This window comes from Pseudophryne corroboree, chromosome 4, assembly GCF_028390025.1.
Source record: "Pseudophryne corroboree isolate aPseCor3 chromosome 4, aPseCor3.hap2, whole genome shotgun sequence".
Classification (NCBI taxonomy): domain Eukaryota; kingdom Metazoa; phylum Chordata; class Amphibia; order Anura; family Myobatrachidae; genus Pseudophryne; species Pseudophryne corroboree.
The window spans coordinates 505,390,761-505,418,399 of NC_086447.1; the positions used below are offsets into that span (position 1 = coordinate 505,390,761).

The following is a 27,639-nucleotide window of genomic DNA, read 5'->3' on the forward strand; positions in this document are numbered from 1 at the left end:
AGGGTGGGATCCCTGTGGATCCTGTGGACTTAGGAGAAATACGGTTATCAAACGGTAAGTTCTTACCATAACGTATATTTCTCCGGCAGGGTCCACAGGTTACCCACAGGATATCAATGGGATTTCCCAAAGCAATTTAGTGGTGGGGACACTCCTGATTGGACAGGAGAATCCTTCGCCCAAATTCAGCGTCATGAGAGGCAAAGGTATCCAAGACATAATGTCTAATATATGTGTTAATGGAAGACCATGTGGCTGCCTTACATATCTGTTCTGCTGAAGCAGCACGTTGTGCTGCCCAAGATGGACCTACCTTACGAGTAGAGTGAGCAGAGACATTAGCTGGAACCGGGATATCAGCCTGAGAATATGCTTCTGAAATCGTCATCCGAAGCCATCTTGCCAGCGTCTGCTTATCAGCAGGCCATCCTCTCTTGTGAAATCCGTAGAGAATGAAGAGAGAATCTGTCTTTCTGATGGCACTGGTATGATCCACATAGATCCTTAAGGCACGGACCAAGTCCAGCAATGCATCTCCCGAAGAAAGGCCTGGTACCTTGAAAGCCGGGACTACAATTTCTTCATTAAGGTAGAATTTAGACATCACCTTCAGAAGATACCCAGATCTAGTTCTGAGAATTGCTTTATCTGGATAAAAAATCAGAAATGGGGAATGACATGATAATGCCCCTAATTCTGATACTCTTCTTGCTGACGCCATAGCGAGTAGAAAGAGAACTTTATCATTCAACCATTTAAGATCCACTTTATTCAGTGGTTCAAACGGGGCAACTTGAAGGGCTTTCAGGACTAGACTTAAGTCCGAAGGCACTGTAGGAGGAACAAAAGGAAGTTGAATGAGCAGCATTCCCTGGAAAAAGGTATGCACATCCTGTAAATTGGCAATTTTCTTTCGGAACCATACAGTCAATGCTGATACTTGCACTCTCAAGGAAGTCACATTCAAACCTTTATCCATTCCTGCCTGAAGGAATGCTAAGACCCTGGAAACTCTGAAAGATTTAGGGTCCATTTTCAGTTCACTGCTCCAGTTAATATAGGTTTACCATATTCAGTGATAAATGCGAGCTGAGGAAGTTTTGCTTGCTCTGAGCATAGTTTGAATTAACTGTTGTGAGAATCCTCTTGACTTCAGGATAGAGGTTTCAAGAGGCATGCCGTCAAAGACAGTCGATCCAGATGTCTGTGATGACAAGGACCCTGCATCAGAAGATCTGGATGTTGAGGGAGCAGAAGTGGAACATCCAGCGACATCCTCTACAGATCTATGTACCAATGTCTTCTGGGCCAAGCCAGAGCTATTAGTATCACAGCACCTTTTCCTTGCTTTATCTTTCTCACCACCCTGGGTAACAGGGTGATTGGAGGAAACACATAAGCCAGATGAAAATCCCATCTCACCGACAGGGCATCCACAAAGATTGCTCTGGGATCCTTTGTTCTTGACCGTATGTGAGCACTTTGTTGTTATGATGGGACACCATGAGATCTATCTCTGGCAACCCCCACTTGTCTACTAGAGTCTGGAAGACCACTTTAGTATGTGACTTACCTTCTTCATCGCTTTTCAGCTGCTAGTTCCTCCTTGATGGTAGAGGTATGCTAGTGCCGTTGCATTGTCTGAGCAGATCTGGACTGGTTTTCCCCGAAGAATGTCCTTTGCCTGAATCAGTGCCATGTATATCGCCAGAAGTTCCAATATGTTTATTGGCAGGCAACTTTCTTCCTTGGTCCATTGCCCCTGAAAAAACAACCTTCCTGGCACTGCTCCCCAGCCCTGGAGACTGGCATCTGTCATCAGAATTTTCCAATCTGATATCCAAAAGGGTCTCCCCTTGTCCAGATGGGATGTCTGTAGCCACCAGTCTAATGACCTTCTTACTTCTATCGTAAGTAACGTAGTCTGTGTTTTTATCATCTGATGCAACCCATTCCATTATTCAAGAATCAGACGCTGCAGAGGCCTCAAGTGGAATTGTGCATACTCCACCATGTTGAATGTTGACACCATCAAACCCATCACGCGCATTGCTGCATGAATGGATACCTTTTGACTGTGTAACAAGTCCTGAATCCTTGACTGTACCTTGGATATCTTGTTCAGAGTTAAAATTACTCTCTGAAGACTTGTATCCAGTACAGCCCCCAAGTGAGCCATCCGTTGTGATGGAACCAGAGACGATTTTGCCCAATTAATTATCCACCCGTGGTTCTGCAGACACGCTATTGTCTGTTGCAAATGACATAAGAGCAATTCCTGTGTCTGTGCCAGGATTAAAAGATCGTTGAGGTATGGAACTATTCTTATCCCCTCCTGGCAGAGATAAGCTGCCATTACCATCATAATCTTGGTAAATACTCTGGGAGCTGTGGCTAACCCAGAAGGAAAGGCCTGGAACTGAAAATGTTGTTGGAGGATAGCGAACCTGAGATAGCACTGATGGTGCCAGGATTAAAAGATTGTTGAGGTATTTAACTATTCTTATCCCCTCCTGGCAGAGATAAACTGCCATTACCATCATAATCTTGGTAAATACTCTGGGAGCTGTGGCTAACCCAGAAGGCAGTGGCGTAAGTTCATCCCCGACGCCCGGAGGCAAATTATAGTTCGGCGCGCCCCCCCCACCCCAACAATATATATATATATAAATCAATAACTCTGATGCCCGGCTCGTCTGTAGTGGAATAAAGTAGTTGGGCGCCCACATATAGCAAAATACTTACCAATCATCCAAGAATGCAGCACTCCATATAAGACACTGGCACTGTGACTGTGTCTTATTTGGAGGGCTGCATTCTTGGATGAATATATATATACTATTATATATATACTATATAGTTTAAATAAATAAAAAAATTGTTTTGGTGTTTTCCCCCTCACACGTCCCCTCTCCCAATAGGACTTCCACTTACAGTGTAGTACTGTATAGCGTTTCCAAGAGTCTGTCCCGGCGGTAAACAGTCAGGAGGACTGTGCACTGTGTTCTAGCAGCTGCTCCGTGTCCTGGGCAGCGGCTCTGGGTCGCGATCGGATATCACGTGACATCCGTGACCAGAGCAAAGCAGCAGGGAGCACAGAGAGGAGGAGCGAGCGCCGCTGATGCTGATAGGCGCTGCGCTCGCTCGCCGGCTCATCTAGCAGCTCCTGCTGCACTACAGAAATGAATGTGTACTGGAGACGGAACGGGGGACAACGGAGCAGGTGCCGTGCCCCCCTTAGGGCCAGGAGCCCGGCGGCAACCGACTCCGTTGTCTCCGGCAGTTCTGCCCCTGCCAGAAGGTAAGGCCTGGAACTGAAAATGTTGTTGGAGGATAGCGAACCTGAGATAGTACTGATGGGATAGTGCTATAGGAACATGTAGGTAAGCATCCTGTATATCCAGGGATACCATATAATCCCCTGGCTCCATGGCCAAAATGATGGAACGTAACATCTCCATGTGAAACTGAGGTACCCAAATGTATTTGTTCAGTACCTTGAGATTGAGAATGGGCCAAAATGACCCATTTGGCTTTTGAACTAAAAACAGATTGGAGTAAAAACCCTGTCCTCATTGTGCAGGAGGAACTGGGATGACTTCTACTGACTGAAGCAATTTCTGAACTTCTTCTAACAAAGCCCTGGCCTTCATCTCTACCCGAGATGGGCTGGTACAAAAAAACCTTTGAGGAGGGTGCTTCTTGAAGGCAAAAGCATAACCTAGAGATACCGCTTCCTGCACCCAGGCATCTGTTGTATACTGATGCCAGATCTGTGCAAACTGAAGAAGTTGGCCCCCCACCCTTGGGTCCCCCAGGTGGAGGCACACACCATCAGGCTGATGGCTTATTATCAGTTTTCCCAACCGGTCCTCTGGTAGCCCAATGCTTTTTAGTCTTACCAGACTTGTTCTATTGGGGCTGCTTGCCATCACTTTTTCCTTTAGCTTTTCCTTGAGACCGAAAGGGCCGAAAAGCTGGAACTCTAGGTTTGAAATTGTATGTGGAAGGAAACTTGACCTTCTTGGAGTCTGCTTCTGACTCCAGAATATCTGTCAATTCTTTACAAAAAAGAATATCTCCAGAATAGGGCAATGATTCCAAAACCTTTTTAGATTCTGAATCAGCTTACCACGTACATAGCCAAACTGCTCTGTGAGCAGCTATTGTTGAAGCTGATGCCCTGGCGGCAATAGTACCCATATCCAATGCTGCTTCTTCCAGGAACATTGCAGCCTGTTTTATATGAGCTATATGGGAATTTTGCTGTCTAGAAGCTATAGAAAAATCCACCTCTAATGCATCAGCCCAGGCAGCCACTGCCTTTTCCATCCAAGTTGAAGCCATGGCTGGCCTTATGACTGCCCCAGACAGGGAAAAAATGGTTTTGAGAAAACAATCCACTCTCATATCCGTGACATCATTTAATGATGTTGAAGGCAAAGGTAATGTAGATTTTCGCACAAATCGAATCGCATGCGTATCTACTTTAGGAGCCACCTCCCTTTTTAAACAATCCCCAGCTGGAAGAGGACAATTGAAATTACATTTCTTAGGAATTCTAAACTTCTTATTGGGTGCAGCCTAAGCCTATTCCATCATTTCCATCAGCTGATCTGACCCTGTAAACTCAGTCTTAACCGTCTTGGGACGTTTAAACACAGGTGCCTTGGTTTTTAACACAGCTCTGCTGAATGCTCTATGAATAGAATGGCTTTCATTGCTTTAATTAACTCAGCTATAGCCACTGAGCTGAGACCTTCCTCCTCCTCTTTGCATGCCAAAGTAGAATTAATTGAGCTTTCATTTTCCGATGAATGCTCATTTGAATCATGTGTAGCCTGTGAGGGTGAAGATTTACTTACCACCGGCTTATCAGCTTGTTTCTTTTGAGAAGCTACTGCTGGAAGTGATACACCATAGGTGGGGAGCTGCATGTAAGGGTTAATAGTGTAACCTATCTCTGGTACAGGAGTTGGAGAAATTATTCATTCAGCTATACTGGATAAAGGGGGTCATTCCGAGTTGTTCGCTCATTGCCGATTTTCGCTACGCTGCGAATAGCTGGAAAATGCGCATGCGCATGGTACGCAGAGTGCATGCGCTTAGTAATTTTACTAAGAACTTAGTAGATTTACTCACGAGCGAACAAAGTTATTTCCACGCTGAAGTGATCGTAGTGTGGTTGACAGGAAGTGGGTGTTTCTGGGTGGCAACTCAGCGTTTTCAGGCGTGCCAGGGAAAAACACGGGAGTGGCTGGAGAAACGGGGGAGTAGCTGGCCGAACGCAGGGCGTGTTTGTGACGTCAGACCAGGAAGGAAACTGACTGAACTGATCGCTAATCGTGAGTAGGTCCGGAGCTACTCAGAAACTGCTAAGAAATATGTATTCACAATTCTGCTATCCTTTCGTTCGCTATTCTGCTAAGCTAAGATACACTACCAGAGGGCGGCGGCCTAGCATGTGCAATGCTGCAAAAATCAGCTAGCGAGCGAACAACTCGGAATCACACCCAAAGTCTGTGCAAACATAGCCCAAGGTGGATCCATCTGCACCTGAATGTACCTTGTATTTTTCATTTACCCCCTGGTTGAAAGCTAAAACAATTTGCACACAAACTGTCCTGAACCAGATCCTGAGAGGATAAAACAGCTTTGCAAGACAAACATGATATGAGTGTTGGTGTTGCTGTGAGTGTACCTTCCTCACCTTTGCCACTCTTAGACATGATAAATAATCAACACTTCCACAGTGTACTACACAATTTGTAACTGTAAATCACTTTATATTTCTTAAAGTAATATACAATCTGACCCTACCCATGCACCAGCATTGAGGATCGGAATAAACAAACTGACAGAAATATAGTAAAGTCAGCAAACACACTAGCAGTCAGTCAGTCAGTCACGTTATACATTAGTATAATAAGCAATATGAGCACATCATCAACTACAACTATATTTTAATTATGTAGGAGAACATATTACTGCATCATGTTTAAACAGATCTAACGTTTTCAGACGCAATGCGAAAGAAACCACAGTAAATTAATACAGACTCATATGCAATAGGCACTTATCTAACTATTCGTACTCAAAGGGTAGATAGAGACTTAGTGGTGTTTCTCTAACGTCCTAAGTGGATGCTGGGGACTCCGTAAGGACCATGGGGAATAGCGGCTCCGCAGGAGACTGGGCACATCTAAAGAAAGCTTTAGGACTATCTGGTGTGCACTGGCTCCTCCCCCCATGACCCTCCTCCAAGCCTCAGTTAGATCTCTGTGCCCGAACGAGAAGGGTGCACACTAGGGGCTCTCCTGAGCTTCTTAGTGAAAGTTTTAGTTTAGGTTTTTTATTTTCAGTGAGACCTGCTGGCAACAGGCTCACTGCATCGAGGGACTAAGGGGAGAAGAAGCGAACTCACCTGCGTGCAGAGTGGATTGGGCTTCTTAGGCTACTGGACATTAGCTCCAGAGGGACGATCACAGGCCCAGCTTGGATGGGTCCCAGAGCCGCGCCGCCGGCCCCCTTACAGAGCCAGAAGGCAGAAGAGGTCCGGAAAATCGGCGGCAGAAGACGTCCTGTCTTCAACAAGGTAGCGCACAGCACTGCAGCTGTGCGCCATTGCTCTCAGCACACTTCACACTCCGGTCACTGAGGGTGCAGGGCGCTGGGGGGGGGGGCGCCCTGAGACGCAATAAAAAACACCTTGGATGGCAAAAAATGCATCACATATAGCTCCTGGGCTATATGGATGCATTTAACCCCTGCCAGAATATACAGAAAAACGGGAAGATAAGGCCGCCGATAAGGGGGCGGAGCCTATCTCCTCAGCACACTGGCGCCATTTTCCCTCACAGCTCCGTTGGAGGGAAGCTCCCTGGCTCTTCCCTGCAGTCACTACACTACAGAAAGGGTTAAAAAAGAGAGGGGGGCACTAATTAGGCGCAGTATTAACTATACAGCAGCTATAAGGGGAAAAACACTTATATAAGGTTATCCCTGTATATATATAGCGCTCTGGTGTGTGCTGGCAAACTCTCCCTCTGTCTCCCCAAAGGGCTAGTGGGGTCCTGTCCTCTATCAGAGCATTCCCTGTGTGTGTGCTGTATGTCGGTACTTTTGTGTCGACATGTATGAGGAGAAAAATGATGTGGAGACGGAGCAGATTGCCTGTAATAGTGATGTCACCCCCTAGGGGGTCGACACCTGAGTGGATGAACTGTTGGAAGAAATTACGTGACAGTGTCAGCTCTGTATAAAAGACAGTGGTTGACATGAGACAGCCGGCTACTCAGCTTGTGCCTGTCCAGACGTCTCATAGGCCGTCAGGGGCTATAAAGCGCCCGTTACCTCAGATGGCAGATATAGACGCCGACACGGATACTGACTCCAGTGACGACGGTGAAGAGACAAATGTGACTTCCAGTAGGGCCACACGTTACATGATTGAGGCAATGAAAAATGTTTTACACATTTCTGATAATACGAGTACCACCAAAAAGGGGTATTATGTTCGGTGAGGAAAAACTACCTGTAGTTTTCCTGAATCTGAGAAATTAAATGAGGTGTGTGATGATGCGTGGGTTTCCCCCGATAACAACTGATAATTTCTAAAATGTTATTGGCATTATATCCTTTCCCGCCAGAGGTTAGGGTGCGTTGGGAAACACCCCCTAGGGTGGATAAACGCTCACACGCTTGTAAGGGCTCTAACCTCTCCTGAGATGGCCGCCCTTAAGGATCCTGCTGATAGAAAGCAGGAGGGTATCCTAAAATGTATTTACACACATACTGGTGTTATACTGCGACCAGCAATCGCCTCAGCCTGGATGTGCAGTGCTGGGTCGGCGTGGTCGGATTCCCTGACTGAAAATATTGATACCCTAGATAGGGACAGTATATTTTTGCCTATAGAGCATTTGAAAGATGCATTTCTATATATGCGTGATGCACAGCGGAATATTTGCCGACTGGCATCAAGAGTAAGTGCGTTGTCCATTTCTACCAGTAGAGGGTTATGGACACGTCAGTGGTCAGGTGATGCGTATTCCAAATGGCATTTGGAAGTATTGCTTTATTAAGGGGAGGAGTTATTTGGGGTCGGTCTTTTAGACGTGGTGGCCACGGCAACAGCTGGAAAATCCACGTGTGTACCCCAGGTCGCCTCTCAACATGAGAAGACGCCGTATTATCAGGCGCAGTCTTTTCGTGGACAAGCGGGCAAAAGGTTCCTCTTTTCTGCTCCGTGACAGAGGGAGAGGAAAAAGGCTGCAGAAATCAGCCAGTTCCCAGGAACAGAAACCCTCTCCCGCCTCTGCCAAGCCCTCAGTATACGCTGGGGCTTTACAAGCAGAATCAGGCATGGTGGGGGGCCCGTCTCAATGAATTTCAGCGCGCAGTGGGCTCACTCGCAAGTAGACCCCTGGATTCTTCAGGTGATATCTCAGGGGTACAAATTAGAATTCGAGACGTCTCCCCCTCGCCGTTTCCTAAAGTCGGCTTTACCGATGTCTCCTTCTGACAGGGAGACAGTTTTGGAAGCCATTCACAAGCTGTATTCCCAGCAGGTGATAATCAAGATACCCCTCCTGCAACAGGGAACGGGGTATTATTCCACACTGTGGTGGTACCGAAGCCGGACGGCTCGGTGAGACCGATTCTAAATCTAAAATCTTTGAACACTTACATACAGAGGTTCAAATTCAAGATTGAGTCACTCAGAGCAGTGATTGCGAACCTGGAAGAAGGGGACTACATGATGTCTCGGGACATCAAGGATGCTTACCTTCATGTCAAAATTTACCCTTCTCACCAAGGGTACCTCAGGTTTATGGTACAGAACTGTCACTATCAGTTCAGACGCTGCCGTATGGATGGTCCACGGCACCCCGGGTCTTTACCAAGGTAATGGCCGAAATTATGATATTCCTTCGAAGGAAGGGAATTTTAGTTATCCCTTACTTGGACAATTCCCTGATAAGGGTAAGATCCAGGGAACAGTTGGAGGTCGGTGTAGCACTATCTCAGGTAGTGTTGCGGCAGCACGATTGGATTCTCAATATTCCAAAATCGCAGCTGGTTCCGACGACTTGTCTTCTGTTCCTAGGGATGATCCTGGACACAGTCCAGAAAAAGGTGTTTCTCCCGGAGGAGAAAGCCAGGGAGTTATCCGAGCTAGTCAGGAACCTCCTAAAACCGAGCCAAGTCTCAGTGCATCAATGCACAAGGGTTCTGGGTAAAATGGTGGCTTCCTACGAAGCAATCCCATTCGGCAGATTCCACGCAAGAACTTTCCAGTGGGACCTGCTGGACAAATGGTCCGGGTCGCATCTTCAGATGCATCAGCGGATAACCCTGTCACCAAGGACAAGGGTGTCCCTCCTGTGGTGGTTGCAGAGTGCTCATCTTCTAGAGGGCCGCAGATTCGGCATTCAGGACTGGGTCCTGGTGACCACGGATGCCAGCCTGCGAGGCTGGGGAGCAGTCACACAGGGAAGGAATATCCAGGGCTTAGGGTCAAGCCTGGAGACATCACTTCACATAAATATCCTGAAGCTAAGGGACATTTACAATGCCCTAAGCTTAGCAGGACCTCTGCTTCAAGGTCAGCCGGTGTTGATCCAGTCGGACAACATCACGGCAGTCACCCACGTAAACAGACAGGGTGGCACAAGAAGCAGGAGGGCAATGGCAGAAGCTGCAAGGATTCTTCGCTGGGTGGAAAATCATGTGATAGCACTGTCGGCAGTATTCATTCCGGGAGTGGACAACTGGGAAGCAGACTTCCTCAGCACGACCTCCACCCGGGAGAGTGGGGACTTCACCCAGAAGTCTTCCACATGATTATAAACCGTTGGGAAAAACTCGACAGGTATTGCGCCAGGTCCAGGGACCCTCAGGCAATAGCTGTAGACGCTCTGGTAACACCGTGGGTGTACCAGTCAGGGTATGTGTTCCCTCCTCTGCCTCTCATACCCAAGGTACTGAGATTGATAAGATGGAGAGGAGTAAGCACTATATTCGTGGCTCAGGATTGGCCAAGAAGGACTTGGTAACCGGAACTTCAAGAGATGCTCACGGAGGATCCGTGGTCTCTACCTCTAAGAAGGGACCTGCTCCAGCAAGGACCCTGTCTGTTCCAAGACTTACCGCGGCTGCGTTTGACGGCATGGCAGTTGAACGCCGGATCCTAAAGGAAAAAAGGCATTCCGGATGAAGTCATCCCTATCCTGATCAAAGCCAGGAAGGATGTAACCGCAAAAACATTATCACCGCAATTGGCGAAAATATGTTGCGTGGTGCGAGGCCAGTAAGGCCCGACGGAGGAAATTCAACTGGGTCGATTCCTACATTTCCTACAAACAGGAGTGTCTATGGGCCTGAAATTAGGGTCCATTAAGGTTCAAATTTCGGCCCTGTCAATTTTCTTCCAAAAAGAACTAGCTTCAGTCCCTGAAGTTCAGACGTTTGTAAAAGGGGTACTGCATATACAGCCTCCTTTTGTGCCTCCAGTGGCACTTTGGGATCTCAATGTAGTTTTGGGTTCCAAAAGTCACATTGGTTTGAACCACTTAAATCTGTGGAGTTAAAATATCTCACATGGAAAGTGGTCATGCTGTTGGCCCTGGCCTGGGCCAGGCGCGTGTCAGAATTGGCGGCTTTATCCTAAAAAAGCCCTTATCTGATTTTCCATTCGGACAGGGCGGAATTGAGGACTCGTCCTAAGTTTCTCCCTAAGGTGGTTTTCAGCGTTTCACCTGAACCAACCTATTTGTGGTGCCTGCGGCTACTAGGGACTTGGAGGACTCCAAGTTGCTAGACGTTGTCAGGGCCCTGAAAATATATGTTTCCAGGACGGCTGGAGTCAGGAAATCTGACTCGCTGTTTATCCTGTATGCACCCAACAAGCTGGGTGCTCCTGCTTCTAAGCAGACTATTGCTCGTTGGATTTGTAGTACAATTCAGCTTGCACATTCTGTGGCAGGCCTGCCACAGCCAAAAATCTGTAAATGCCCACTCCACAAGGAAGGTGGGCTCATCTTGGGCGGCTGCCCGAGGGGTCTCGGCTTTACAACTTTGCCGAGCAGCTACTTGGTCAGGAGCAAATACGTTTGTAAAATTCTACAAAATTGATATCCTGGCTGAGGAGGACCTTGAGTTCTCTCATTTGGTGCTGCAGAGTCATCCGCACTCTCCTGCCCGTTTGGGAGCTTTGTATAATCCCCATGGTCCTTACGGAGTCCCCAGCATCCACTTAGGACGTTAGAGAAAATAAGAATTTACTTACCGATAATTCTATTTCTCATAGTCCGTAGTGGATGCTGGGCGCCCATCCCAAGTGCGGATTGTCTGCAATACTGGTACATAGTTATTGTTACCAAAAAATCGGGTTATTGCTGTAGTGAGCCATCTTTTCTAGAGGCTCCTCTGTTATCATGCTGTTAACTGGGTTCAGATCACAAGTTGTACGGTGTGATTGGTGTGGCTGGTATGAGTCTTACCCGGGATTCAAAATCCTTCCTTATTATGTACGCTCGTCCGGGCACAGTATCCTAACTGAGGCTTGGAGGAGGGTCATGGGGGGAGGAGCCAGTGCACACCAGATAGTCCTAAAGCTTTCTTTAGATGTGCCCAGTCTCCTGCGGAGCCGCTATTCCCCATGGTCCTTACGGAGTCCCCAGCATCCACTACGGACTATGAGAAATAGAATTATCGGTAAGTAAATTCTTATTATAACCCATACTTAGTAGAGTGGGATACATACAGGGAGACTCACCTCGCTTCCAGGACCGATCAATATGTTAGCGAACGCTGAGTGGATGCAGACACTGCTAGTGTACACTGCCGCTCCATGAACCTATAGTGAACACAGATGCTCAGGGAACACGGACGCACCAGTCACACAGCCGCCTATGCTACGACTGGGTCCCCTTCGTGTACAGCGTCTGAGATGGAAGTGGGGAACAGCTCATGGCGGGAGACTCTGAGGAAACTGGTCATGAACCTGGGGGAGGGGCGACCAGGAGAGCATCTGACTCCCCACTTGTGAAATCAACCCTAGGGATCGTGGCCTCATACTATTCCCGGAGCCTCTGATCCCTAAGGCCTAGCGCTTGTGCACCCGAGGTGGCAGCCGCGTCAGCAACTGTTTAGTGGTCTCCTCCCAAAACAGTGCGGCTGTGTCCGTATTCCCATTCTAAGCGGAACCGATGCATTACCTTCTCCCCGTGCTCCTGCCACAGCCTGGTAACGTCTTCTGGACCTACTAGTATATCCGACACAGACGCCCACCGAAACAGCACTGTACTTGTGGGTAAGCATTGTCGCGACCCGGCAGAGAGTTGTTGGAGCGACTCTTTCTAAGGTACATATAAGACGCTGTTTAGAAAGATCACTCAGAAAAATAGCAAGAATTTAAAAATAAAATAATAAAGCTTAGGCCTCTGACCATGATCCGGCTCCAGCCGCACCAATCAAAAAACTGATTTGCCTGAGCAAGGAGGCGGGGATATATGGATGGGCCCGTTGCATGCTGGGAGGCTGGAAAAGCTTTGACCGATTGGTACAAATCCGCTGCCGCTTCATCATATCCCATTGTTATCCTGTGGATAACCTGTGGACCCTGCCGGAGAAATGGCATATCTATAATTCAACTTCTTGAAGTCTTCAGTTCAGGAGGGACATCTGCACGCGCCAGAGGTGTGCACCCAAAATGAGGGGATGTGGCCTCATGGGTAGGGGGACGTGGCCTCATGTAAAGTGCTGCAATCATGAGCTATGCCCCTATTTTTATTACTATGTGGGCATGGACTGCGGCACGGAGGTGGGACAGCAGGACAGTCCATGAAAAATGGGATTGTCCCATGGAAATTGGGACAATTTGGAGGTATGATAATGAGTGCAGTGCACACAGACTCCTTGGATACAGATCACCCATATCTTCAGTACTTTCCTCTCTGGAGTCCTGCCATCCTCAGCACAGTGGTGCAAAATCACTGGTAAAATGGCACGGCAGCTATTTTCCCAGGGTTTCTGCATACGCAGTAGGGAAATTGCCAGTTAAATGGTCGACAATCTATTTTCTTGGAGACTTGTGCATGCACAGTAGACTCTAGCAGAGTGTTACAGTCTTCTAGCATTCATAAAACCTAGGCTGCCGGCTATAGAGAGGGAGTGGATAGAGACTACACATGCACCCCGTCTTTTCTTAAAACTGCTCTGTGTGCTAGATATAAAATGTACAGAGAGGTTTAGATTTGGGAGTAGCTGGCCTTAGCTTGAAACTAACTTGCAAGATAAAACTAAAGCTGTCCAGCATTTGCGGGCTACATGCAAAAGCAGACAGCATTCGCCCTGCATGCAAAAAAAATATTTGCACCTCCTGAAGTGCAACATGGTTTGACCAGGTTCAAAATTACTCCACTTTTTTTATTTACTTTGCTCTTCACTCTGAACCAGACCATAGTGTAGAATTTATCCTTTTTCCTATTGTATGTGGGTTTTTTTTAAATAAAATTATATGCTATCATTGAATGACATTAGTTCTTGTAGTTAATGATTGTTTCACATAATTAAACTTTATATGAATTACATAAATGTTATTGTACCTTTTCCTGACATATACAGGTCAAAGATGACTTCCCAAGTTATTGGTAGATGCTGTAGCTTGACATACATTTTGTAAAAGTGATAAAAAGATACCGCAACATCTTTTGGATTTCTTAAAACATAAATAACCTAAAGAGGAAAATTCAGTGTTATTTCAACATTTATTTTTATAAAAATGATTACATATATGTTATAATTGTGACTAATACGGGTGTGGATTAAAAGATAGACACCATATGGTTGACAGTCAATAGGTCGATTAGTACAAAAGGTCAACAGGATCAAAAGGTTGATACAAAAAAGGTAGATAGTACAAAAGGTCAACAGGGTTAAAAGGTTGACAAGAAAATAGTCGACACAAAAAGGTCAATACAAGTTTTGGGGGATTTTGTATGATTTTTGTATGTTAACTAAATATGACCCAAATTAGTAGAAAAGTGTTACGTTGTGGTATCGCTTCTCTCGCCACGCTTCAGGAGAGGTTACTAAAGGTAACAGATGTTGGCATTTATAGTAAATTAGGCAAAAGTTGGAAAAACATAAACAAACAAAAATGTGTTGACCATACTGTATGTGTGTTGACCTTTTGTACTGTCTACCTTTTTACGTGATGACCTTTTGTACCTGTCGGCCTATTGACTGTTGACTATATGATGTTGACCAATTGACTGTTGACCTATCATATGGCACCTAATATGCCTTTCACACCAAAATCCCATGTCCAATCCAGGATAATAAACATGGTTTCAGCACCAAAGCAAGGACCCAGGAAAAACCCAGATGTGACTGTGTTGACTCGGGTTATGTGATCCGGATCCGTGACCCTGGTCCTGACCAAGGTTTTTTAGCTGTAGCCGGATAAGGTGTTCCCAGATTATGTTAAAATTATGTACCTGAGAATCTTTTAAACATAACCCATGTCAAGTAACCCAGGTCCCCCCTTCTACACCTTACCTATCCAGCTTTCAATCCAGGAATAACCCTGGTCATGACCACAGTTATGAAGCCAGCACACATAACCTGGGTTTGCCCTTTCACACAAATCTATGATGCGGTTTACCAGGCTTTCTTTTTACTCCATTGGGGACACAGACTTTATGCTGGTAAAGGCTTTTGAGTAGGCGTCTGGGCACCTAATGTTTGACATTTCTTTCCTAGCAGCCCAGGCTTCCTCTCCCCTATACCCCACCCCCAGTCCCAGGCAGCCAGTCTTTGTTTAGTGTCTGCAGGAGTGGGCATGGTTTTATGGGCTGCTTTTAAGCAGCTTCTTATTTTATTTATTTTATTTAACTTTTGTTTGATTTCTGGCTAGGCATCCTGCAGAACGCCCACACTGCCACACCACTGACCCCTCAGCACTGGCAACTGGGTCAGCACCTTTGGCTGGAGCTCACCAGCACACCACAGAGGAACAACAGCAAGATACACCTGGGGGACAAGTAAGATGGCTTCCTGATGCATTGTCACAGCTTTAACCACTGGTGAGGGAGACCACTGACAGTGAATGCCCTAGTCGTATCTGTACCCACACTAGACCAGTACAGTTAGGCAATAGGGGACTACAGTGTAGGTTACCACTTGTCCTGGGATCCATGCCAGAAGGGGGAGGGAGGATCTCCCCATATTTCCCTCCCCCACCTCTTTGGTGTTTTCCCTTTAAGCAGGCATTCCACCACTGGGGTATCCCTCCTCTTTCTCCTCTTTAACAGACACTGAGCAGGCATTTTACACACTGCCTCAGCTTGTCTATGCAAAGAAGCATGGGCTCCTAGTCTCCCTGTATACTTCACTCTCAGTGGTCAGGTCATACAAATACTGGACCCCTTCCCCCCATATAGTGGTTGGTTTGTTGAGCACTTACTGTCCATACTTGTTTTGTAATTTCTGTTCATTGACTGCACTGGGGTGATCACCAATTTGTTTATTGGCATTCACAATTATAATTTTCTGTATAGCCCTACTTATTTATTTGTGGTGCTTTATCATTCATTGCATTACCCCTTATTGGCACACCACTGTTTGCATAACTTTTGTGTGTGGGGTCTTGCTTGGATTTCATTACATGTCTCCCTAGGACAAAACACCTAGGGAGGTGTGTGCTTCTGTTGTGCGTAACTGTGGGGCTTCTACTTCTGTACAATCTACTCAGGCTCCAGACCATGATGATCTCTGTGTCCAATATGTCACAGCTACACAACAAGAGGTCCCTTTGGCCACAGCTTCCAGTCAGTAAATGACTGGACTACCATGCTTTTACAGGTAATGTTGCAATTAGGGAATTACATAGCTTGTAGCCCCCAGGCCCATTACTCCTGCTAGTCTATCTACAGACGTGGCCTCGGTTACTAAAGTATTACCATCTCAAGGTGATTCATAGCCCTCTGATATAGAAACAAAGTGGTTGCAGTCCTTCACTCAATCAGTGCAGGGGTTGGTGCAGGTATCGGCATCTTTCCAGCAGATGCTAGACAGAGGCCACACATCCAAGCATGGGCCTATCAATAGAGACAGTTCTATGTCCCTATCTGGTTATGACTCAAAGATTTTCTCAGACTATGAGGAAAATGGGTCTGTTACCCCAGATGTTGAGACCTCCTCTATCCTGTAGGAATCCCTACTATGGTGAATGTAGAGGCCCTGATCAAGACAGTTCAGTCTGCTCTTCTGATCATATATTTAGAGAAAACCCCTAAGTCCACTGTACCAGTTTTTGTCAGAAGAAGGTAACTGCATCATTACCTTCTTCTGTGCAACTAGAGGACCTCCAGGCCGATTCATGGGCTCTCCCTATTAGGCTCTTCCAAGTGCATTGCCACTGTTTATCCGCAACCAGCTGCGTGTCCAGTCAAATTGGAATACTCTTTTCCAGGGGATGCTCACTTTGCCTGACTAGTTGAGAATACTACCTCCCTATCTCTAATATAGCAATCATTAAAGATCTGATGGATAGGAAACTGCCTTGGCAGCTAAGGCCATTGAACACTAGGCAGATGCATTGGAGGATGGCCTCAAATATATCTGGGGATATTCTCTTTGTTCCAGAACTGGACAAGATTGTGGCTACAGTGGTAGCATCAAAGATGCACTTCCTTCCTTCTGGGCCAGCCCCCAGGTCACTAGTGTCTTATTTTCACTGCTTTTGTTCACAGGGCAAAGCCAAGAGCTTGTCTTTTTCTAGATTCCAAGGTTCCTCCTCTGGGTAAACAGTCTAGTCTACCAGACACCATGCCACCAATCCAGCAGACAAGCCTGCCTCATGACGAGGTGGGCCTTTACCTGGGGGACCTCAGCGAGGGAGGCAGGCTCTGGCTTTTCTACAAGATTTGGATGGCGACCACGGTGGACAGCTTCGTAAGATTTGTAGTCTCTGGAAGCTACGAACTGACTTTTTGGGATCGTCTTCCAACCAAGTCTTCCAATAGATTCAAGAAAAGCAGGAGCACTGCGGAAGTACATACTTATCTCCAGGGTCATTATACCAGTTCCTTTGTCTTAGAAAGTCATTTGGCTTCCATGCCAAGCTCTTCTTGGTTTAGAAGCCAAACATTTCTGACCAATCCTCAACCTGAAGTTCCTCAACTGGTACTTGGGGGTTCCCAAGTTCTACCAGTAGCCTCTTCACTCCATCATACTAACCCTGGAACTGGGTGACTTCATGGCCTCTTTGGACATCCAAGATGCATATGTGCATATTCTCATCTGGTTCAGTCACCAGCGCTTCTTCAGGTTTGCAGTACAGCTCCTATTCGACACAGAGGAGTTAAAATTCTGCCTTCTCTGGGTGACCTCCTTTTTCTGGCCCAGTCACCCGATGTCCTCAGGAAATACAGTACACATCCATCTCACAGTAGACCTACTCCAGTCTCATGGATGGACCATCTATTGGCTCTCCTTGAGTCCATCTCAGGATAGAGTATGTTACATTTAAGGGCCTTGCTGGATTCCAGAGTTCAGTTAGTGTTCCTTCCAGTGGACAAATGTTAGGACTTACATGCCAAAATTCACTCATTTTTATGTCATTGCCGAGTGTCAATGCACTCTTGCATGCAGATTCTGGGCTCACTAGTCACTGGGCTGGTATACAACGGTATGGAATACCAGCACTTCTTTGAGCACTGTCCGTTGAAATCCCCCGCCACCGCCGCATCAAGCTCATCTCTCGCTCCTGACCACAGGGCTACTCCTGATTGGCTGCCAGTCCGCGGCAGATTTGAAATAGTAGTGCTACGGTCATAGGAGCTGCAGTGCCGCTGACCACAGCCTCCTCTCCTCCTTGCACCGCTGCCGCCGACCTCAGCCATCCGCACCATGCTGACTGGACCACAGCCTCCTCTCCTGCTTGCACTGCCGCTGCCGCCCTCAGCCGCCCGCACCATACTGACCGGACCACAGCCTTCTCTCCTCCTTGCACCGCCGCCACCCTCTGCCTCCTCTTCTGCTACACCACCGCCGCCCTCAGCCATCCGCACCATGCTGACCGGACCACAGCTTCCTCATCCATCACAGACCACAGCATCCTCACCCACTGCTAAATAGGTGATCTTACCCTGCTACCTTTCTGTCTCCCTAGTCCCTACTGTAAGCCCTTGCTGTCCCTCTCTCTGTCACTCTCCCTGACCCTATGTCCCTGCTGTCACTTTCCCTGTCCCTCTGTCACTATCCCTGTCCCTATGTCCCAGCTGTCACTTTCCCTGTCCCTCTGTCACTCTTGCTGTCCATACAGTATTTCCCTGGTGTCACTTTACCTGTCCCTATGTCCCTGCTGTCACTCTCCCTGAATTTTGTCTCATTCCATGTGTCATAATGGGAATTTCGGCTCATACCATGTGCTATAATGTGAATTTTGGCTCATTCTGTGTGCTATAATGTGAATTTTGGCTCGTTCAGTGTGCTATAATGTGAATTTTGACTCATACCGTGTGCTATAATGTGAATTTTGGCTCATACTGTGCGCTATAATGTGAATTTTGGCTTATACCGTGTGCTATAATGTGAATTTTGGCTTATTATGTGTGCTATCATGTGAATTTTGGCTCATATTGTGTGCTATAATGTGAATTTTGACTCATACCGTGTGCTATAATGTAAATTTTGGCTCATACTGTGTGCTATCATGTGAATTTCAGCTCATACCGTGTGCTATAATGTGAAAAGGGCACCAGTACTAGATAATATAAGGGTTCCTACTATTGTGGTGCTTAATGTGTATAAGGGGTATATGGTGTGGTAAACTACACTGAAAGAGGGATGCGATTGGATCCCTCCAACAGTGCAGAAAGAAGCCAATAGGCTTCTACAGGGTAACGTCCACTTTTGCTAGTGTTAACATCTGCAACAAAGCTCCAGGATAGAGGGCTTAGTGTATATGGAACTGCGTTACAAAAACCAAAAATGGGGTTTTTACCGCATTTTTCCTTTAGTGCATCCCGCCCAGAGAGAGAAAAGATATAGCATTGGTTTCTGTCACATATACTGTATGTTACAGATTTCGCCCTATAACTGTATTAGGCTTGTTCTTACTAAGAAAACCTCATGTCGACTTTTTACTGTGTCATTATCTTCATCCTTCACAGGTATACTGTATGTTGTGAAAAAAATCCTTCGGATTCTGAGGTAAAAGTGAATTCTATTTATAATGAACAATTTTCTGAGGTAGGCACATTTTTTAAAAATATGTTAACACTAACATACATAAATAAATCATCACAGGGGTGCCAGCTCAGACACAGATACAAAGGGCCATATTCAGAGATGTACGCATACCCAAAGGTTTGCATACATCTATGATATATTTATATCTGTGCATGCTCAGGTTCTGTACGGCACAAAGTGATCTGGATCTTTGTCTGCGATGATGGTTACAATGCTCCCTAAGCTCAGGGCCGGCAAGAGAAATCTTGGGGCCCGGTACACCAATTTCTCCGGGGCCCCCCACCCTGCCTTGACTCCTCCCCCCCTTATAAAGCACACAGTCGCTGTAAAAAAAATTATATATATATATATATATATATACACACACACATATACTGTATATATATATATATAAAATATACAGTATATATATTATAATTTATACATATATATACACACACATATATATATATATATATGGCCCTTGTATGGGCGGCATACAAGGACCATATACACAGATGCAGATCTGAGGGGAGGGCACCGGAGCAAGGTGAACGGAAGTCCGGAGTGCCAGGGACATTTTTGGTATATATATATATATATATATATATATATATATACACACATAGAACTCACCATACACACATTTATATAGAATAATATGGCAGTACCTTGACATAGTATACAGTATGACGGGCTGTGAGGGTGCCATCCAGGCACGTAGGGAGCAGGGTTGGACAGAGGTAGTGCTGCGGGCAGCTGCTATAAGGAGCCCTGACTCACACAGTCAGTGTAGCCTGTGTTTGCTGCTCTGCTGCCCGGCTCTTCAGCGGCAGCAGATCGTCAGACAGGGACGGGGCGGCAGAGAGGCATGCCGCAAGCATAATGAAGGCAACAAAGCGAAGACCAACCAGACCAAGCAAGTGATGGGGCCAGGGCCGGTGCTAGGGTGTTCGGCGCCCCCGTGCAAACTATAAATTTGCGCCCTCCCATATTCCTTTGGCGCGCACCGGGAAAAGGGGTGTGGTCTCACAAGTAAGGGGCATAGCCACACAATAGTACCCCCATTCAAAATTACGCCACAATGTAGCACAATCTTATTCATCTTATACGTAATGCCCCACAAGTAGTAGTAGCGTCCTTATATGTAATGCACCCCAGTAGTAGTAGCATCCCTATGCATAATGCCCCCCCCAGTAGTAGTAGCATCCTTATACATAGTGCACCCCCAGTAGTAGGAGCGTCCTTATACGTAAGGCCCCCCAAGTAGTAGTAGTATTGTTATATGTAATGCCCCCCAAGTAATAGTAGCATCCTATACATAATGCCCCCCCCAAGTAGTAGTATCGTCCTCATACGTAATGACCCCCCTAGTAGTAGCGTTGTTACACGTAATGGCCCCCCCATTAGTAGCGTTGTTACACGTAATGGCCCCCCCATTAGTAGCGACGTTACACGTAATGCCCCCCCTGTAGTAGTAGCGTCCTTAAAGCACACATAAACGCACACAGACATACCACACACACACACACAGACACAATACACACACACTTCCCTCTCACCCTTCACTTACCTAAGCCAGTCTCCCTCTGAGTCTGTACACTATAGCAGCCTGGTCTGTGTAGCTCCGCCCCCTTCGGTCCCATTTAACCACGCCCCTTCCGTCCCGTGTAGCTCCGCCCCCTTTTGTCCCATACACAGCGCTGTCCTGTCACACAGGTGAGGGGAGGGGAGCGGAGGGAGGAGGATTTTAATGCTACAAGCGCCGCTGCCAGTGCCTGCACAGCAGCAGCAGCAGCAGCAGTGGGGACAGGACGGCGCAGCAGGGAAGGAATGCAGAGCAGGGGGAGCGCCTCTCCGTCCCAGCGCCTCCCTGCACTGCATTCCTTCGCTGAGCAGGTAGCGCCGGGCCTGGATGGGGCCCCCTGAAGCTCGGGGCCCGGGAGGGTTGTCCCCTTTGACCCCCCCTGTCGCCGGGCCTGCCTAAGCTGCAGCATGATTGACATGCTGTGGCCATTTTGGGGTGGCCAACATTTCAGAAAACTGGTGCATACCAAGTCTGTAGCAGACTGAAGCAGCCTATCCCCACGTTCACACTGTGGGTTGGAGTTGCTCTAGGCCAGTTAATGTTAACACACCGCCGTGTTGTCTGGAGCTGGGGTTTGCAAATTGATGGCAATGAGCTAGGTGGCGCTTGCTGTGCTGTCTGGAGCTGGTGTAACAGAATGATGATGGTGAATGTGGCAGCACATACCTGCAGTGCAGACACACTAGCGGGTGTACTCAGCAACTTAATGCCTGTCCGGTCCCCAGCTGGATCTGTGCAAGAATATCTTTTCTTACCCTGTACTCTGGTTCCAGAATGATGATGTATAGCCTGGCAGCACCTGCTGCAGTGACGCAGGAAATCACAGGTGCGCTGAGTTATTATGGGCTTTCCTGCTCCCCAAATGCAGAGGAAAACTTTTCAGTGTTGGACAATAGGCTACAAAAGGCTCACTCAGCTTAAAAAAGAACTTTCAATAAAGATTTCCCAAGATGCTCGGTAGGTGAAATTGTAGGCAAAAGGCTATTACAGTGGATCGGGATATGCCCAGGTCTCACAGTGCAAATCTTACCGTTTAGAGCAAGGTGCCAGAAAACAAATGCACAAGTGGCTGTTACCTTCAGATCCCTCTCCCAGTAAATTATGTCATATGTAGCTAACAGGCTACAATGTTGAACACCATCTTAAGATGGCATTAGTTAACAGTGCCATTCTAGGGCATGGTAAATCTTACAATGTAGCAGACCCCATAGAAACCTAAAGAGGCTGCTATTGCGATTAGGGATGAGAACAAGCAAAACAACTAAAAACATTTTCCTTGGGGTTTTAAAACATGTACAGTAGCTCAGAAACCTGGGATAAACTGTTCAGTCATAAAGGGGACACCAAAAGAGCAATTAAATTGCTGCACCAATCAGGTGTCAGTGCTGCTGGCACCCACATTTCTACTGGTAACCCCCTGAGGTGACAAGCAGATATGTGTGGAAAGTCTGTGGTTTGGGCGCTTATATGGTAGCTTGGGTGCTCTAACAAGGACGTTATATTGGTTTAACTGCTATATACAGATTGAGCCTCCCTCATCCTTGCAGTTTCTCAACCTAAACGGAGTATTAGTCACACCTTAGCTATAGCTCAGGTTGTTGAGTTGTTGCACGGACAGGCGCATTGAGCCACAACAAAATACACAGCATGCAATACACAACTTCCACACTGGGTGCCTTATGCTCCACTAATCCAGTACTGTCATAGGCGGATCCGGGGGGGGGGGGGGGGTGCACTCGGGCCCATGCCCCCCCTGTCATTTCTGACTTCTTTTTTTTCAAAAGGAGAACAGCAGCAGCACTACTGCTATTTCCGTCAGACAGATTTGATAAAAGAGCCGGCAGGCACTAGGACCCGCCGCGGCTCTAACAGCAAGTCCATGTGGTAACCAATGGGGAGGCTGGAGCTGCAGCTCCAGCCTCCCCATGCTCACACTGCAACCTACCTCCCCCACTGCCAGCCATCCGGAGTCAGCCCAGGCGCGGGGTTCAAATGCCAGCATCGAGTAAGACTGTTACTTATGACGGCGTAGAAGGCTTCATTAGCCCTCATTGCACCGCACAGTTTCCCAGTGCTTCCTCCTCCACCTCCTTTACCACCATGCTAGGTGTTGTCAAACTCAGCCTCAGCTTTGAGAAGGTGGCCCGTGTGATTGTGACAGGGCTGTCCTGCAGAAGTCTTATGCTGCTTGTTGGAGATCCAGCTGGCTGCTTCTGCTAATCAAAGATGGGCAGTTCGTGTCCTGCAGTCTGAGTCTCACTGCAGTGCCCAAAACAAGGTATGCTACACTTGCCACCACCAACTAAAAACTTTAATAATTATATTGTGCTGTGGTGTCTTCAAGGCTCTTATACCTAATGGAACAGGTGACCAACATTTCAAGTCCCAATCAGCCTTTTCATCAGGGTGAAATATTGGCAATAAACCAGGATGCGCTCCTACAACCAATCATTACCTGATGGCGTATTCTGTGAGGCCACGCCCCCTGTGATACCACACCCTTTATCTGGGAGCACGGGTGCATTAGGTGCATGTAAATATAACTATTACGGTTACCCTATCATGGTGCCCCCCTTTCATTTTCTTCTGGATCCGCCCCTGAGTACTGTAGAGCAAATATGTACATTATCATTGTCACGATCCGGGTATCTGGACGCCATTTCTTACCCATCAGATGCCTCCTAAGGCTGGCTCAGCGCTCCAGGACCGGATTCCATCTGTTATCCTGATGTGTACATTCCTGTATCCTCTCCTGTCACTCTGGGACGCTGTCACAGTAAGCGCCATATTACACCTGGCATGGCGTCTCCCGCGGCCTCCGCCGCCGTCCCTGAACTTCTGCATGCAGAGTGTCTGAATGGCGATTACGTCAGCCGCGGCCTCCGCTGTGTCCGCGTGGTTGGATGTGCATCTGTCAGCCTGGCGCCTCCTGTCTCCGGTGGCCGGCGCCGCCATTACTGTTTTCATTACCACATGGATTACAAACCAAACTTCCCTCCAAGTGTCTGCATGGGCGCAGCCATCTTGGATTCTGTCAGCTGATCATTTCCACCAATCTGTTCTCAGTATTGATAATCTGCATAATTGCCTAGCCAATCCCTTCCTTGCTGCAGGTATAAATACACTGTGCCTGAGCAAGGAAGGCGTCAGTGCTTTGGTTGTCAAACCTAGTTCCTGTTTGTTTCTCTCCTGTGATTGTCTTCCAGGTTCCAGCTCCTGTCTCAAGACTTCCACCATAGAGACCCGCACCAGCATTCCACCTGCGGTGTAGCCTGACTCTCCAATCCATTGTGGATTCATCTGCTTCCAGCTCAGCTTCCAGCAGAGTACAGCTTCCCTTAAAGGGCCGGTGTCCTTTCTACACTTTACCACTCTCCACCGGTATTATTATTTCTCCGCTCTCAAGTTCTACATTTCAGTTCATATTTCATCGCTCCCAAGTTTATTTATTATTTAACTGGTTCCAGCCAGTATCCACTCCGTGCTAACAACAGTCTGGTTCCAGCCAGTATCCACAGCAGCTGTTTTATCTTCAGCAACCCAGCTTTTCCTGGAACACCAGCTGGCACAATCCTGGGTTATCTCCATTGCTACAGTCGGGCCTGGTAAGGACTTTCCATCTAGAAGATCATAAGAACTATCTCACACTACCAGTGCCCTGTGGCTCCTGCCATCCTGTAGTACCCAGGAACTGTATTTATTCTTTGCTGACTTTTACGTTTTCTTTTACTGCTGCTGTGTTGCGGAGTTGTCATAATAAACATCATTGACTTTTATCCAAGTTGTCGTGGTCACGCCTTCGGGCAGTTATTATTCATGTTACTTACATGTCCAGGGGTCTGATACAACCTCCCAGGTTCCGGTACATCTCAGCCCCTACAACTGAGGCTGCCTCCCGACAGCTCAGGCCCTCAGTTGTGACAGTAAGCACTGACCTAATGAATCCAGCCGGAGACCAGGATCAAGCGGCCAGGCCGATGCAAGAACTGGCAGCCCGACTAGAACATCAGGAGGCTGCACAGGGCCACATCATCCGCTGTCTCCAGGATCTCTCTACTCGGCTGGATGGGATTCAGACAACTCTCCGTGGATCAGGCGCGTCTGGTGCGTCAACCACAGTGACTCCAGCTTTAACCCCACCCACCTTACCCATTTCTGCTCCACGTCTTCATCTTCCAACGCCAGCAAAATTTGACGGATCTCCAAGATTCTGCAGGGGATTTCTCAACCAGTGTGAGATTCAGTTTGAGCTACAACCTGGCAATTTTCCAAGTGACCGTACAAAAATTGCCTACATTATTTCTCTTCTCAGTGGCTCAGCCGTTGATTGGGCATCACCGTTATGGGAGAAGTCCGACACCCTGCTATCTTCCTACACTGCCTTCGTGTCAACATTCAGGCGCATCTTCGACGAGCCAGGCCGGGTAACCTCAGCTTCATCCGAGATTCTCCGTTTACGCCAGGGGTCACGTACTGTAGGACAATATCTGATACAGTTCCAGATCCTGGCCTCCGAACTGGCATGGAACGACGAGGCCCTGTATGCTGCATTCTGGCATGGCTTATCTGAGCGTATTAAAGATGAGTTAGCTACCAGAGACTTACCTTCTAAGTTAGATGAGCTAATCTCACTCTGCACGAAAGTTGATTTACGTTTCAGAGAGAGAGCAACTGAGCGTGGAAGATCATCTGCTCCTCCTCCTCGTCAACTGTCACCATCTAAAGATGAGCCCATGCAACTTGGCCGTTCCCGTTTAACTCCTGCTGAGCGCCGAAGACGTCTCTCCGAGTTTCTCTGTCTCTATTGTGCAGCTCCGTCTCACACCATTAATGCCTGTCCCAAACGTCCGGGAAACTCCAAATCCTAGCTCGCCAAGGAGAGGGCCGGCTAGGAGTAATGATCTCCTCTCCATCTCCTCAAGATTGTAATCTCCCAGTCTCGCTTCAAGTTGCTCAACGTTATCGGAACGTCATTGCCCTCCTTGATTCCGGAGCAGCTGGGAACTTTATTACCGAAGCCTATGTTAAACGGTGGTCCCTACCCACCGAGAGACTTCCTTCGTCCATTTCTTTAACTGCCGTGGATGGCAGCAAAATTTTTGATGCAGTTATTTCTTTAAGGACTCTACCAGTTCGTCTGAGAGTGGGAGTTCTTCATTCCGAACTTATTTCTTTTTTAGTGATTCCAAGAGCCACACATCCTGTGGTCCTGGGCCTTCCATGGCTCCGTCTTCACAATCCTACAATTGATTGGACGACTACGCAAATCCTGGCATGGGGTTCCTCCTGTGCTGAGACATGTTTGTTTAAAGTATTGCCTGTCTGTTCTTCCTCCCCCAGGTCGTCTGATGTTCCACCTCCTCCATATCAAGATTTCACGGATGTGTTCAGTAAAGCTTCTGCTGATATCCTTCCTCCTCATAGAGAATGGGACTGTCCGATTGATCTCGTTCCAGGGAAGGTTCCACCTCGAGGCCGAACTTATCCGTTGTCTCTGCCTGAGACGCATTCTATGGAGGAATATATTAAAGAGAACCTAGCAAAGGGGTTCATTCGACCTTCTTCTTCTCCAGCCGGCGCAGGCTTCTTTTTTGTAAAAAAGAAAGATGGTGGTCTGCTGCCGTGCATCGACTACAGAGGTTTGAACGACATTACCATCAAGAACCGTTATCCTTTACCCCTGATTACTGAGCTCTTTGACAGAGTTAGCGGAGCTACCATCTTTACAAAGCTGGACTTGCGAGGTGCATACAATCTCATCCGGATCCGTGAGGGTGACGAGTGGAAGACCGCCTTTAACACCCGTGACGGACATTATGAGTACCTCGTCATGCCCTTCGGATTGAGCAATGCTCCAGCTGTCTTCCAGCATTTTGTCAATGAGATCTTCAGAGACATTCTATACCGTCATGTCGTGGTCTATCTAGACGATATCCTCATTTTTGCCAACGATTTAGAGGAACATCGTTTTTGGGTTAAAGAGGTTCTGTCCCGTCTCCGTGTCAATCATCTCTATTGCAAATTAGAAAAATGCGTCTTTGAAGTCAAGTCCATTCCGTTTCTAGGGTACATTGTGTCCGGTTCCGGACTAGAGATGGATCCTGAGAAACTACAAGCAATCCAAAATTGGCCGGTACCCTTAACCCTTAAAGGGGTCCAGAGGTTCTTAGGGTTCGCCAACTATTACCGAAAGTTTATACGAGACTTTTCCACCATTGTGGCGCCTATTACTGCTTTCACTAAGAAGGGTGCTAACCCGTCCAAGTGGTCTGAAGAAGCCATGCAAGCATTTCATCTTTTAAAACAAAGGTTCATCTCTGCGCCTGTTCTGAAACAGCCTGACACCGACTCTCCTTTCATCTTAGAGGTGGATGCCTCCTCCGTTGGAGTAGGAGCGGTGTTATCTCAGAGGGCTAAAGATGGCCATTTACACCCTTGCAGTTTCTTCTCCCGGAAGTTCTCCCCAGCTGAGCGCAACTATGCCATTGGCGACCAGGAGTTGCTAGCCATCAAGCTCGCTCTAGAAGAGTGGAGGTATCTGTTGGAGGGAGCTTCTCATTCAATCACCATACTTACAGACCACAAGAACCTTTTATACCTGAAGGGCGCACAATGTCTCAACCCTCGTCAGGCCAGATGGGCACTTTTCTTTTCCAGGTTCGACTTTAAACTCCAGTTCTGTCCGGGCTCTCAGAATCGCAAGGCCGATGCCCTTTCCCGCTCATGGGAGCAAGAAAATGAGTCAGAGTCTTCAGACAAGCATCCTATTATAAATCCGTTGGCATTCTCCACGGTAGGGATGGTCTCTA

The 27,639-nt window shown here is 47.3% G+C and overlaps 1 protein-coding gene across 1 annotated transcript in view; it reads right to left on the reverse strand.

Annotated features, from left to right (window-relative positions):
- LOC134909860 (amine sulfotransferase-like) overlaps positions 1 to 27,639 on the reverse strand; it is a 118,965-nt gene that overhangs the window by 28,164 nt on the left and 63,162 nt on the right. The window contains exon 4 of the mRNA XM_063917190.1: positions 13,611 to 13,740. Within this exon, the coding sequence (XP_063773260.1) occupies positions 13,611 to 13,740 (130 nt within the window). The remainder of the gene's footprint in view (positions 1 to 13,610; positions 13,741 to 27,639) is intronic.